Genomic DNA, 15,174 nt, shown 5'->3' on the forward strand with positions numbered 1-15,174 from the left:
AAATACTAGACAAAACAGTGTTGATCATTTGAAAAGACGTCCCGAGTAAATATACAAGCACGTATAAACATTTAACAAACAACTTTGTAAATTTATCGTTAAAGCAATGTTCAGGTCAAGTTTGTGAAGCTCATGGATATCAACCGTGCCAGTGTGAACCCACAACAGCGGGCAACTGGAAAGATGAATTGCTGTGTTCGTTGTGTTGTACTGATCCAGATGACAACACTTGCAAGTATGTTAGGCAAATACTTTAGGAACTCCTTTTATTCATATCATAGAAATTGTGACTTTATTTCATGCCCCTCTCACAATAGTAGGTAACATTATGTTTCAGGTTCGTGCATTCGTCTTCCCGTTTGTCCCGTACCAATTTAAAGGTTTTAGTTAAGCGTTTTTGATGAAAGTAAACCCAGTATAGCGTTTCAGACACATTGAATTTATTTCGAGTTGTTTTCAGTTTTTAACCATGAAGTCGTGATCGCATCTACTAGAAAAGGTTTTGCGTTACGCTTAACATAAACATTTTTGTATTATATTTCCATATAAAAATAATGAAAAAAATCTCTTCGGAAAGTCTGTAACTGTTTGAAAATTGACTTGTTATAAGAACCCTACAAAACGGAAAAGAATTCATCTTTTATTCCGTATTTGAATGTTCCAAAATCAAGGAAAGTTTATGCATGTACATGTATACGTGCAGAGTTGTTTGAATAACATTCGTACACATAAAACATTATCAAATATCGCAAATTACGCCACATGAGACTTTGACCTTGAGAAGATTAGTCGTAGGATAATTATCTCTTTAGGGTAATAGAGATGTGCGTCTCGAATATATTGGGTCGGTAATTGATATAAACTTGTCGAAAAGAACCGAAATTTACCAATTTTAGTATGTTTTGTTGTTTATGGTTTTTATCATTTAATCATGTAGCGCGTTTTGTACTAATGCCTCATCATCTCTCTATTCTCACCTTGTTGATAAATATTCCGTATCAACTTAATAATACATGATGGTCTTGAAGTATAGATTCTAGGTACTAACGTTGTTTATCATATTAATTGCGTGTTTAATTTCTCCATTTTTTGTCCTTGTATATTTCTAACCTTTACTGTTAATCCATTTTTGATTTTATATACTTATGACGTGGATCGGTACTTATAGTCTTTCATTTTTGCTTATGTACTTTGTCTACATGTCATTTTGTGTTTCTTTGGTGTAAAAGTTATTTGTTTTTATAGTGATTAAGATTATATTACAATGTTGATTGCTGTACCCCAATGTTTGAAGTTTTTACCAATTATATCTGTTTGTTTTGCTCACACATTGTTGTCAATATAATGGAATTCTATGCGACTGTCATACAAGTGAGAGGTTTAGCTAGCTATAAAACCAGGTTTAATCCACCATTTTCTACATAAGGAAATGCCTGTTCCAAGTCAGGAATATGAGAGTTGTTTTTCATTCGTTCCATGTGTGTTAGCTTTTGATGTTGCCATTTTATAAGAGACTTTCCGTCTTTAATTTCCCTTTGGTTCGGTATATCTGTTATTTAATTTTTTTCATAACACAAATGACAAATGTATGTTGTAATTTCAGAACTGCTGATCAACTTTCTAACATAAATGTAGCGTTTACTAAGGCTGTGCCAGGTACCCCATGTAATAAATTTCTTGGATACTGTGATGTCTTTCATATTTGTAGAGAGGTCAGTATAGCTTTCATATACTGTGGATAAATTAATTTTCGTTGGTACCTAATTCGTGGTTTGAAGAAAATTTGTATTTTCGTGGATATTTGATTTCGTGGTTTTGCCAAGGTCTGCATACAAGCATATAGAAAATTTGTTCTTCGTTGAACATTTAAATTCTTAGTTCACCTGTAGCCACGAAATCCATAAAAATCGGTATCCCACGAATAATAATGAATCCACAGTATATCGACAAATTTAGATACTTGTTAATGTTAAGGTCTCTTTCAGTTGGTCATGGCGTTCCTAACAAAGACCTATGTCCCTTACCACTGATCTACCGCCTTAAATGGGCATTAGCCCCTTTTCCCGAATGCTGTCTACCGGATTAGACTTATTACCGGGTTTGTACTTACATGAGCAACACGACGGGTGACACATGTGAAGCAGGATCTGCCTACCCTTCCGGAGCACCTGAGATCACACCCAGTTTTTGGTGTGATAGTTTCCCCACATGAAACTACTAATGGATCCCATCTGACCACATGTCTCAAACAAACCTCAAAAAATCTGCAGAAACTTTCCTTATATATATATAAAATATAATACAAAACATAAAATATACGATCCAAGGATAAAAATATTTATCCATGAAACAAATTTGACAAAACAATTTCAATGATGCTGACGGATCCTCTCAGTAAAGTAGTGAATGGTATTCTGGAAAATGTGTTTGTCAATTCAGTTTCCGTAAATAATCAGGTTTTTTTTATGCAGGTTGATCCATCAGGTCCTCTCAGTAAACTAAAGAATTTCTTCCTGAACGGAGAATTAATTGATAAAGTTAAGGAATTTTTAACAGAGTACTGGTATGTTGCAATAGCAGGAGGCGTTGGACTCATTATTATATTTGTAAGTATCAACGGCATTTTATTTTATTGTGATGGAAGCACTATATAGGTACTGATGTCGTTGGTCAACGCACTGGTAATGGTAAGTTGCATTGCATACACTCATGTGTTCACATTTCGCAGTCCAATTGTTTACAATGCTTTGGTTGGTTAACCTAAAAAGTTTAGTGTCAAATCAAGATAGAATTATTTATTATAAAAATGTCTTTCAATTGGTTATTATAATTTTCCCGATTTTACCGTTTTATTTTTTCTAGAACTTATCAAAGGACGTGTTCCACATTAACCACATGGACAATTCAATTCTCTTGACATGATACTGATAATTCACAAAATTTTGCATGCATTAATTTTTGCGAGATGAATTTTTTAGGAAATGCAGCATACCGATTGGCTCCTAAAATATAAAATGGGAATTTGTATTTTTGCGAAATCTTTCCTGTCGCGAGTTTTTCAATAATAACATCTTCCCAGAAGTTTCTGAATTAACAGTACATGATGATTGTATTTTATGATCGTTTTTATAGGTTTTGATGATAAAATGCTGTTCAAAAAGTACACAGGGCAAAGTACAACCAGAACCACGACGTGTGTCCGTGGAACCATCACGTACAAGATATTAATTATTTTCCTAAACTGGTACAGTGCTGGCGTGGTGCATCTTTAATACAGTGCTAAATAATTGGACGATTTGCTCAATTGCCGTCCAGGAGATATCTGTGATACAATATGTTTTCTTATATACATTAACATTTTTATGCACGTATAGAAGAGAGATAATAATAAATGTACATATGCGTATGAAGCTTCAATACAATGAAATGAAATTCATCTTTGGATCAATTAGTTATTTCACATTTAGAAAATTGAGGATAAACGCCTTTAAACGGTCTCGATTTTTTTTTAACTCTTTATCATTCAGTGTTTTCACTTATAATTCATATACAGATCAAGACATTTTCCTTGGCAAACATTAGAATTTTTCAAATGTTTTTTTTATAAAACAAACAACACATGAACCTTACTTTATTCTGTAGATTTAATGTTTAAATCATTTTCTATTGAAGGTGATGTTAATTGTAATATTTTTTTAGTTAGTATCTCATCAGCGATCATAAGTAAAGTAAACGTTACTTTATAATTACTTTATTACTAATATTTCAAATACGAGGTAGAGCCTAACTATGATTAGGAGAAACCTTTTTGAATTAATGGTTTTCAATGCTCTTCAGTTTGGCCTTTCAACTGTTCTGATTTCAGCACCACTGGTGATACTGGTGTGATGTACTGAATTTAAAGTTTTCTAGATTTGATGTGTCATTATTTTCTAAAGTTACTCTCAAAGTTGATATATACATACTCATAATTAAATAGTGCTAATTCCACCTTCACGTTAAATTGTATATGTCGTCTTTGAATAAAATACTTACATGTATAAGGTAATTTTAACGGAAGAAAACTGCTCATAATATAAATAGTTCCTTATAATAAGAAATGTTAGATGATCAACTATCATTTATTTATAAAGCCCTTTATCATAGTTTTACAATTTTCAAATGTTGACTGCAACCGTACGGTTGCCTATAATTGCTTACATCCACTTCATTTGAAATTTGGTTGTCGCATTGGCAATTATACCACATCTCCTTATATTTATACAAACATCATTCCACTTAAAGTTCTGTGTCAAACTTTTTATCACAATTATTTAGACATGAATAACAATTACAAAAACTAGAGTTCACCTACTGTATAATTTTAAAGCGCACCTTATAATGGTATAATAGTAATCTAACTCATTAATGGAATCAAGGCAATACAATATATGAAGGTGTCATCCTTCAGATGTATTTTTCTTTCAAATGTACATTCTATCTCTAGACACAAACATGAAATCTGGTATTTTAAAATCCAAATTTAGATGCAATTATTAATTTTTAAGATTGTTATTATTTTGTCATATTTATTAGCTCTATTACATGATTATGTATTCATGCATACAATGGCATTACCTTGTCACAAGATATTATTTTTAACATATTGAACAAATTTGATCAGTTTATAGATTTTTTATTAATTTAAGAGTAGAATTAAGATTTGTACATATTCATTTTTTTTATATTTGTTAAAATAATGGCTCATCGCTCGTCATACTTTCACCTTAGTCAGCTTACATGTCGTTTATTATTTCCAGTTTAGTATGCATTTGTCACTTGCTTTGAATATGCATGTTACATATTATTATCTTTTGAATAGGAATATATAATCTACCAAAAATATAAATAAAGCATACACATCTTCCTAAAGTGTTGATGTGCAGTGTAATTGTGCATATTTTTGTAAAGTTTTTGTTGCTTACCAGAATACTTATTTTAACTGTATGACAATATTTCGTAGATTCATTACCATTAAAATAAAGGATAACTATTAAATGTCCTCATACGACTGAGAACGATTTTTGATATTCGCAAATACTGCAGGATAAATCATAAATTGCCCTAGCTTGACGAGTTATGATAAATAATTTAACAGAGAGGAACGCATTACTTATATTGACATCAAATTAAAAAGTTTAAAAACTCCATCTAGGATTCCTTACTTTGGATAGGCACTAAAATCCCTTTCTTTGGATAGGCACTAAGATTCCTTACTTTGGATAGGCACTAAGATTCCTTACTTTGGATAGGCACTAAGATTCCTTACTTTGGATAGGCACTAAGATTCCTTACTTTTAATAGACACTAAGATTCCTTACTTTGGATAGGCACTAAAATTCTTTACTTTGGATAGGTACTAAGATTCCTTACTTTGGATAAGCACTAAGATTCCTTACTTATAGGCACTAAGATTCCTTACTTTGGATAGGTACTTGCATATATCACGGAGTTTGTTTGCGTTTCCAACTCTCCTTTGCTAACTTAATCATTTGGAAGAACAAATTAAAAATGTAAATCAAAACTAAACAGACCGTGTTTTAATTATATCACTCTATCATGTAGATACAAATGAAGGTAAAAACGAAAACTGAGTAAATTGCAGTAAGTCTAAAAGGAGAAAAACCAGATGGTAGACAGGAATGGCGTCTCCTGCTGGTTGAAAATATAAGCTATGAATCAATTGCTATGATTATTTATCATCTCTTTAGAATGCATTCTCTACATGCTCTAATGGTCGTCATCCGGAATTGGTTTGGAGCTGGACATAGATTGAACAGTTCTCGAAGACTGTATGCTATTCTCCTCTAGTCAGTATTTTGATACATTTAAACCGTGTGTTTGTTTTTTTTTTAAATATTTTCATATAACATGATGCAATGTCATGATATTCTTTAAAGTACTCGAGTTATCAATAAAGAATGGATAAACATTTTTGGCGGAGACGAATTTTCGTGGATTGAAAAATATGCTGTTTTTTCCTTAATTTTCAACAAATTCTGCATACAAGCGTAAATATGACTTGTACTTTGCTGAAAACTTTAATTCATGGTTGAACTATACCAACGAAGTACATCACTTTATAGTTTGTGAATTACTGACTCGAAGACTTCAGAATATCCTAATTAGTAAAATAACTAGCGTATTGCAATACAACAATAGAAATACTACAGACAACTAATGTTGGTGATTTTGGCCAATTGTCCACAATCAGTTATAATTTTTTAAAGTATCATTTGTCACTGTGAAATACTCATGTATTGTTAAATCATTGTCACATTTGCATGCCTTTCTAAAAAGAATTTTGTGTTTGACACCTCTGTTCTCACCCTAATAAGTTTCACCTTATCTGCATACAACACATGACTTTGTTATTGATAAATGCAATGTATAGTACATGCATCTAATTGATAAAAAAATGAATTTTTGAATTTCTTGTTTGTTTTGGGTTTTTTTTAGCACGAAAAGACCCATCATGGCCGTAGTATAAATTTATTAGTCTCCATTGCCATTCTCGATAGTTTCGACGACAGATAAGGTAACTGTCAATAATAGTCTCTAATAGTCAAACATAGTTAAATCTGTGCTGCATTAGAACAATAGCGAATTCTGGAATTATAATGAATGTTTGTATTTCATTATATTAATCAGCAATAAATAAACTTTCAAATATGCACTTACTGCTTTAAATTAAATTAAATAATGTAATCATCTTGCTCGTTTTACCATGGATTTTGTAGGTTGGCTGTGTGAAATTTTGTTCAAAGACGTATAAAAACGCTGATGACGAGGAAGGTCAATACAACCAAGAACGACATTCCCCAAATCGACCTCAGCAGAAACAAACCAATCACATCGCGAACATTCACTCGACCGGAAAAAAAGCATAATTTTACCAACCATTCTTTGTTGAAATGGTTTTGAGAAATCAAATACAACAAGTCCATAACTAGCAAACATGTTCCCACAATAACCAACAGATACTTCGAAACTTTCAACATATATAACAAAAGGAAAAAAAAAAATAAAGAACGAAGAATACGATACTTACTTTTCATTGAAGTGTATAAATAGAATTAATAAGTAACAAGAAAGGACGATTTTACCGTTAGATATCCAAATTTAATGTCCGTGAAAATACATCTGAACGATGAAAGCCATTACTATTATAGTCGATCAACACTCATATGAAATGAGTGTCGAGCATCACTCAAAAGAAATTAATTGTCGAAATGCGCATATCGTGCAGTAAAATTGGTACCGTAAATGTTATTTCATTGAAGACTTTGTTAAAAATGTATGATAAAAATATGACCATATTTTAAAATGTTTTGTTTCTGTTTATATTGACAGACACTCACATTTTGTTCCTGTGTATATTGGTATACCTTCACATCTTATACCTGTGTATGGTGACATACCTACACATCTTGTTCCTGTGTATGTTGATCTACCTACACATATCGTTTCTGTGTATATTAAAATACCTACATATTTTGTTCCTATGCATGTTGACAAACTTACATATCTTGTTCATGTGTATGTCGACATACCTATACATCTTGTTCCTATGTATGTTGACATACATTAACATCTTGTTCCTGTGTATGTTGACAAACATTCACTTCTTGTTCCTGTGCATATTGATATACCTACATATCTTATTCCTGTGAATGTTGACATACCTACACATCTTATCCCTGTGTATTTTCCCAGACCTTCACATCTAGTTACTGTATATGTTGCCATGCCTACACATTGTGTTCCTTTGTATTTTGAAATTCATACATGTCCCTTCTTTGTGTATGTTGTCATGTATACACATCTTGTTCCTTTGTATATTGACATACCTACATATCTTGTTCCTGTGTATGTTGTCATGCCTACACGTCTTCTTTCTGTATACGTCGATATATAATCACATGTTGTTCCTATGTATGTTGACATACATTAACATCTTGTTCCTGTGTATGTTGACAAACATTCACTTCTTGTTCCTGTGCATATTGATATACCTACATATCTTATTCCTGTGAATGTTGACATACCTACACATCTTATCCCGAATATTTTCCCAGACCTTCACATCTAGTTACTGTATATGTTGCCATGCCTACACATTGTGTTCCTTTGTATTTTGAAATTCATACATGTCCCTTCTTTGTGTATGTTGTCATGCATACACATCTTGTTCCTTTGTATATTGACATACCTACATATCTTGTTCCTGTGTATGTTGTCATGCCTACACGTCTTCTTTCTGTATACGTCGATATATAATCACATGTTGTTCATGTGTATTTTGATATACCTACACATCTTGCTCCTATGTATGTTGACATACTTACATATCTTGTTCCTGTGTATGTTGACATACCTGCACATCTTGTTCTTTTGTATGTTGATATACCTACACGTTTTGATCCTGCATGTGTATGTTGACATACCTACACATCTGATTCCTTTGTATGTTGATATACCTACACGTTTTGATTCTGCATGTGTATGTTGACAAACCTACACATTTTGTTCATATGTACGTTGATATACCAACACATCTTGTTCCTGTGTATGTTGACATACATACATATCTTGTTCCTGTGTATGTTAACATACCTACAAATCCTGTTCCTGTGTATGTCGACAAATCTAAATATCTTGTTCTTGTGTATGTTGCAATGCCTACACATCTTGCTCCAATGTTTGTCGACATACCTTCACATCCTGTTCTTGTGTATGTTGCCATACCTACACATCTTCATCCTTTGTATGTCGACATACCTTCACATCTTGTTTTTGTGTATGTTGCCATACCTTAACATCATGTTCCTGTGTATGCTGACATACCTTCACATCCTGTTCTTGTGTATGTTGCCATACCTTCACATCTTGTTCCTGTGTATGTCGACATACTTTCACATCTTGTTCTTGTGTATGTTGCGATACCTTCACATCTTGTTCCTGTGTATGTCGACATACCTTCACACCCTCTTCATGTGTATGTTGCCATACCTTTACACCTTGTTCCTGTGTATGTCGACATACCTTCACATCCTGTTCTTGTGTATGTTGCCATACCTACACATCTTGATCCTTTGTATGTCGACATACCTTCACATCCTGTTCCTGTGTATGATTCCATACCTTCAAATCTTGTTCCTGTATATGTTTCCATACCTTCATATCTTGTTCCTGTGTATGTCAACATATCTTCACATCCTGTTCCTGTGTATGTTGCCATACCTTCACATCTTGTTCCTGTGTATGTCGCCATACTTTTGTTTCTGTATATGTCGTCATACCTTCACATCTCGTCCCTAAATATCTTGTTGTTGTGTATGTTGCAATGCCTACACATCTTGTTCCAATGTCTGTCGACATACCTTCACATCCTGTTCTTGTGTATGTTGCCATACCTACACATCTTCATCCTTTGTATGTCAACATATCTTCACATCTTGTTTTTGTGTATGTTGCCATACCTTCACATCATGGTCCTGTGTATGCTGACATACCTTCACATCCTGTTCTTGTGTATGTTGCTATACCTTCACATCTTGTTCCTGTGTATGTTGCCATACCTTCAAATCTTGTTCCTGTGTATGTTGCCATACCTTCACATCCTGTTCCTGTGTATGTTGCGATAGCTCACATCTTGTTTCTTTGTATGTTGACATACCTTCACATTTGTTCCTGTGTATGTTGTCATACCTTCACATCTCGTTCCTTTGTATGCTGCCATTCCTTCACATCGTGTTCCTGTGTATGTTGACATACCTTCACATCTTGTTCCTGTGTATGTTGCCATATCTTTACATCTTGTTCCTGTATATGTTGACATGCCTACACATCCTGGTCCACGTTTATTTTGCCTTACATACACATGTATTTCATATAAATAAAAACGAGCATAATAAATGTACAGGGAAACACATATTGTTTGCATGAAACAATTTAAATTGCTAGGATTTAATACTCTAAGCAATATACATGTTCAATTTAGTTCGAATGTGTTTATCCTCATACCCCGCACCATTTCAGATGGCCCCTTTTACAGGACCTACCTTTTGTATTTATTGTTAATTTTTTTCCCGTCCTGAACACACATGAAATATTTGTTACTGGACGTTAGGCATTCAATATTCCATCAATCAATCAAACCCAACGAATAAATAACGTTTACAAAAACCAGGAAAATAGCTACCACGAAGAAAAGTACTTCCACACTCAAACAAATACTAAAACAATTTCAAAGGAAAGAGTCATTTTACTCTTTTACATCAACAGTTTATACGATATCTTTTTAACTCTCTATTACAGGAGGCGAACACACTGCAATCTACCATATTTGTTTACTACATAGCTATGATAATAGTCAATTTAAATGTAATATTATTGTCTTTATTTCTCACTGCTTTAGAAAGAACAATGTATTTATCGCTTTACGTTAAAAATTATTTACAACTCATGGAATACAAAATTTCGGCTTCCGAAATGTTTGTACGCGGGCATACCCGTAACAGGTTGTTCTAGAAACAAATATCATGCACACTGAAATCGTCATTATCCGGATTTAATTCGAACCTTCTTTATTGGGATGTAAAAGTGTTGACCGAAACATATTTTGAATGATGCGCAACGTTTTTTTACATCCAAATAAAACTTAAGAAAGAAGATTAAATTCGCATACTTACTACTTGATGCTAAAATCTGACTTAAACATTTCAAATTCAATTACGACTTACATAAATTACATAATTAATTGCGCATTATACATTCATAGAAATTATATTTAAAAGGACAATACCTTTCATAAGGAGTGTATTTGTAGATCTTTGTCTTGCTGATAAATTCTGCCGTGTTTCTCTTTATCTATTATAATTTCCAAGACAAGCGACAAAAACGAAAAAAAAAGGTTAAAATCATCATACACGGGCGATAAGTCTTATAAGGAGTCGTTTTACTATTTCAGTAAAACTAGACAATTTAATAGGTCTTGGCATTTTAAATTTTTATCACCTGTCAAATTTCCTCCATCTATATATAACGGTTTTCAAAAGTATCGTCAATACTTGTATTTGACCCCTTTGTTCTATTGTAAGCCTTTGCAGTCGTATTGGTTGACCGACGTGATCATCAGATAGATTTTCTTTCCTAATCTAGATAGCCTTAAGGTTATAATGTCCAACTTTTGTTCAATTTGATCGAGAAGATTAAGAGGAGATAATTTTAAAAATCTTAACAGACGACGATGACGGAGGACAGACGATAAGTGATGACAAAAGCTCACACTGGCCCGTTGTGCCGGGTGAGTTAAAATAAAACTCAACTGAATATCAATATATAATCATCTATAATGTAAAATCATATTTTAGTAGCACAAAACCAGAAATGTAAATTTAATTATTCTTTTTTTCATTAAAAACATTATCTTTTAATACGGATGTTTCTACTTCGAACAAACCACACATTTGAACAGGGTGTCTTGTACAAAGGGAGGACATTTGAGCGATCCACAGTACGCCTTGACTCCAAACAAAAGGTATCCATTATCATCGCGTGAACCAGCCTCTAATACGTCTGGACTACTATCAACACATATGTACTGAGACGCACCAGCATGGCCATAGTGTCCTGACATTAGATTTCCACTATATTCGGTTTTCCAGCCAGAGTAACAATGTAATTTCCCAGGAATCATTAACACAGTCGATGCATGACTTACACGACATACTGCACATGGTACATCTTTGTTTATTAGGTTACTACCAAAGTCATTTGTTTCGTACTCCATCCCAAACAAAGATCCAAAAGCTGACTCATGACTAACCTGTCCAAGATCAGGGTCATGCGGAACACACACTGGATTAGAAGGTCGTCCTGAATTAGTGTAATGGCCGCCTGCAGCAATACCTGCAAATACATAACTCGTTCGAATTAAGCATTTAGAATTGCTTCAAACTATTCGTCTTGTTTGTCAATACAAAACGGAAAAGATACTACGACACTAAAATATACATTATATAATTATATTTCCCTCTTGATATAATTAAAGCCCTTCATAAGCTAAATAGGCATTATATATGTAAGTCGTCTAGTAGTGTAATTCATGAATATGAATATCGAAATACATTTGGATATTCAATTATCAGACGAAATACAGATTTTTTTTCTCTATGGTTACATCTGCTTTTATCCCATATGAACATATCAAAGTTTACATTAGAGAATATTAAATACATATTGATTGATTGACCTTTGTTTGGTTTCCTCTCAGTGGCAAATGTTTCAAGCAAATTCAGGGCAAGAACAAATTAACAATAAATGAAATAGATATGTTCTGCAAAGCGCTCTACTGTTAAGAACAGGTGAAAAGGCTGCCACTTGAAAACGAGGATTATTTGTATAGGGGCATCTATTTTACTTTCATAGCTTGGCAAACTACTGATCCCATTTTTGCAAATATTTTTTAAACCGTACGGAGAGTGCAACACTCAATCTCTCTGCACGAAGCATTGAACTTAAAGTCCCAATTTCGATTAGATATGACTGCGTTTTGATACCTCCGATGCAAAACAGAGGCATCCCTTGCCATGTGTACAGCTGGTCGATAGAAGGCCAGGTGACCATAGTTCTATAGAACCAGTGAACCCTTCAGATGTGTGGATGCTGATATAAAGTATATATTTAACTGCATGCATACGTAACTAAGTGTTAATTTGATCGTATTCAAATATAAGTGGATGCCTATTTGATATCCTTGGAGATAGGACAGGATTATGGAAATGAACATTCTGGCCTGGTCATAGTTGGAAAAATAGCTTTGCGTAAGATAAGATGACAAATATTCTGTCCAACTAAATGCAAGATAAACTTGGTCTCTGGTGTAGAGTTATCTCATGTGCGATCATATATACCACATCTTTTTTTATATAAGCTGTCTTTCGCAAAAAACGTCCCCCTTCCCCCTCCCCCCGCTAATCATTAATAAAATCAAATGCTCGTCTCCTAATTGTATACAAAAAGTATTGCCGTTTTATCTGTTTGAAGGAAGATACTTTGGTTGGGCTGCTCTTCGAGTATTTTGTATCTTTGTTGTCTATCTTACCCCGTGAAGACTATTCCATAAACAAGTAAGGTTGTAGGGAAATCCCTATTAGAAATTACTTTGTGCAAAGGAGGAACATAGGTTGGTCTGGAAAATGTGCATAAATACAAGACAAACCATCCATCTGAATGCACAGAAGGGTTTGTTGAATTTACGTCAATGCGACAGCAACCCAACATTACAAAAGCAAAAGGCATTATTGCATTCAATGCTATTGTATTAAATCTTACCCGTGTAAACGATTTCGGTTGTATTTGTTGGGCATTCTTTTCTTCCCCATCTGACATAAATACTTCCGGATGGATCTAAAAATATACACGTGAACACATGAGCAGACATTTCGACTATTTTTCATGCTAACTTAGTATATTTGGAGCAATCAATATTGACGTAAGATTAGACAGTATTTTGCTTTTATAACTGCTCCAGACTATAAAAAAAATGCCAGAAATCAAAAGGAAATCACCAAAGAATGCGTGTCGACTAATAAAATGTCCATCCATGTTAAAACCATCATAGAGCATGGCAGGGAATAATTATTTCTAGTTGTATAGGAAAATTCAGACCTTTTATTTTATTGTAAGCGGGCCTATTCTACATTGTACACGTTCGAAAAACAGCCATTTTGATTAATAATGGATTACTATCAAAATTTCCCCCTTTCAAACGTGTACTCCACGTATAGGTACATGTACGCTTCGAACGAAAAGCATCAGTTCGAAACGTATCCAGTTGTTTACCGGCTCAGGCTCCAAAATGAAAAAAAGAAAAGAAAATATATTAAGCAATCTTTCGAGTTTATTGGACTTCATGATTTCATGCACTGAACTTGTAGTCTCTTTAAGCGCATGTGTTTAAACACATACTTCCATAATCAGTAATGATCTAGATGAGGAGTAAAAATAAAAAATTCTTGGTAATATAAGTGAAGTGAGTGTGCATACAAACTACGTACGGAAACGAGTTGATACATGTCATAATTTGTATGAATTATGGAAAATAGTGCATAAAATGTACCGCAGGCGAGTAGATGTACTATATTTATATTTTCGATCTTTCCAGTATTGTGGAAAATAAAAATAGAGGCGCAACATTATAAACTACTGTAATTGCAATATCAAAATAAGAGCAAGAACACATTGAATCGGTGAAAATAGGTTAAAATGTTTAAAAATATTTACTTAAGAAAATCAATCGAAAAAAAAAAGTAAAATTGAAAAGTTAATCTTCAGTCATACCAAACTAGTTCTCAAAACGTCCGAACCTTAAAAAACGTAAAACGGGTTGTGGCATGGCTAGAACGTAAAGCTTTGGCCGGACAATGTCTATAATGCGACCCTAATTAGTTCTTAAACTGTTCTCGGTACGTCCATCTCGTTCAGTTGTACTGGTAATTTGATAACTAGTGTTTAATTTATTTTTGAAATGGTGATACTGCATATGGTGAAATGCTTTATGAATGTCTGATATTCCGTTTGATACCTATGGTGTTATATTGATATTCGTTGTCATTGTTATAAGCTGAAGTACAGCATGAACATAGATATGTTAATATAATATGTATTTTATTTCCCTCTATACACACTAGTACTGTGATCATGCTCACTGAAGACACTCCAAGTCCCCTCCAAAGCTGCAAGCTTAACCATGTTTTTTGGGCATATAACTAACCAAATTAAAAACCCATGAGAAAACGGCCTCTTTTTATACCAAACCCTGTCTGATTGTACGTTTAAGAACTGCATAAGAATTCAATAACGTTCTCAAAACGAGCAGAGCATACAAAGAACCTACTGCGAACGTTTTGAACTGAGAAGTAACGTGTTGCTAACTTGTTCAGAACTTGATATTTTGTTTTGATCGTATTTAGACGGATTAAAGACGCACTAAAGAAGTATTGAGGTCGAATTAGGTCTGTGTGTGAACGGAATAAATGTGCTAAAAACGGATTCAGTATGTGTGCACACGCACATCCAATTAATGCACGACCACACCCCGTCATAGCATGTCCATAGTGCATGCCAAGT

General features: G+C 33.6%; 2 protein-coding genes across 2 annotated transcripts in view; one reads left to right on the forward strand and one right to left on the reverse strand.

Moving 5' to 3' along the window:
- The window catches only part of LOC127721066 (disintegrin and metalloproteinase domain-containing protein 10-like), a 41,775-nt gene extending 35,301 nt beyond the window's left edge, over window positions 1-6,474 (forward strand). Inside the window, exons 13-16 of the mRNA XM_052227748.1 lie at window positions 105-235; window positions 1,604-1,712; window positions 2,472-2,606; window positions 3,133-6,474. Coding sequence (XP_052083708.1) covers window positions 105-235; window positions 1,604-1,712; window positions 2,472-2,606; window positions 3,133-3,228 — 471 coding nt within the window. The 3' untranslated portion in view covers window positions 3,229-6,474. The remainder of the gene's footprint in view (window positions 1-104; window positions 236-1,603; window positions 1,713-2,471; window positions 2,607-3,132) is intronic.
- A 5,014-nt stretch (window positions 6,475-11,488) lies between these two features.
- On the reverse strand, window positions 11,489-13,486 carry LOC127721067 (short-chain collagen C4-like). Its single transcript, XM_052227751.1, has 2 exons — window positions 13,378-13,486; window positions 11,489-11,952 (listed from the first exon to the last, which is right to left on the reverse strand). Exons 1-2 carry the CDS (start codon window positions 13,484-13,486, stop codon window positions 11,489-11,491), a joined length of 573 nt encoding a protein of 190 aa, XP_052083711.1.
- Window positions 13,487-15,174: the final 1,688 nt, after the last annotated feature.

The sequence above is a fragment of the Mytilus californianus genome, unplaced genomic scaffold (genome assembly GCF_021869535.1).
Source record: "Mytilus californianus isolate M0D057914Y unplaced genomic scaffold, xbMytCali1.0.p SCAF_12, whole genome shotgun sequence".
NCBI lineage: Eukaryota > Metazoa > Mollusca > Bivalvia > Mytilida > Mytilidae > Mytilus > Mytilus californianus.

What these genes read in the sequence shown, in the direction of transcription:
- LOC127721067 (XM_052227751.1), bottom strand. Translation starts at nt 13,486, where the DNA reads ATGTCTGCTCATGTGTTCACGTGTATATTTTTAGATCCATCCGGAAGT. An exon ending in AACCGAAATCGTTTACACGG is followed by an intron (nt 11,953 to 13,377) that starts GTAAGATTTAAT and finishes ATGTATTTGCAG; the next exon opens with GTATTGCTGCAGGCGGCCAT.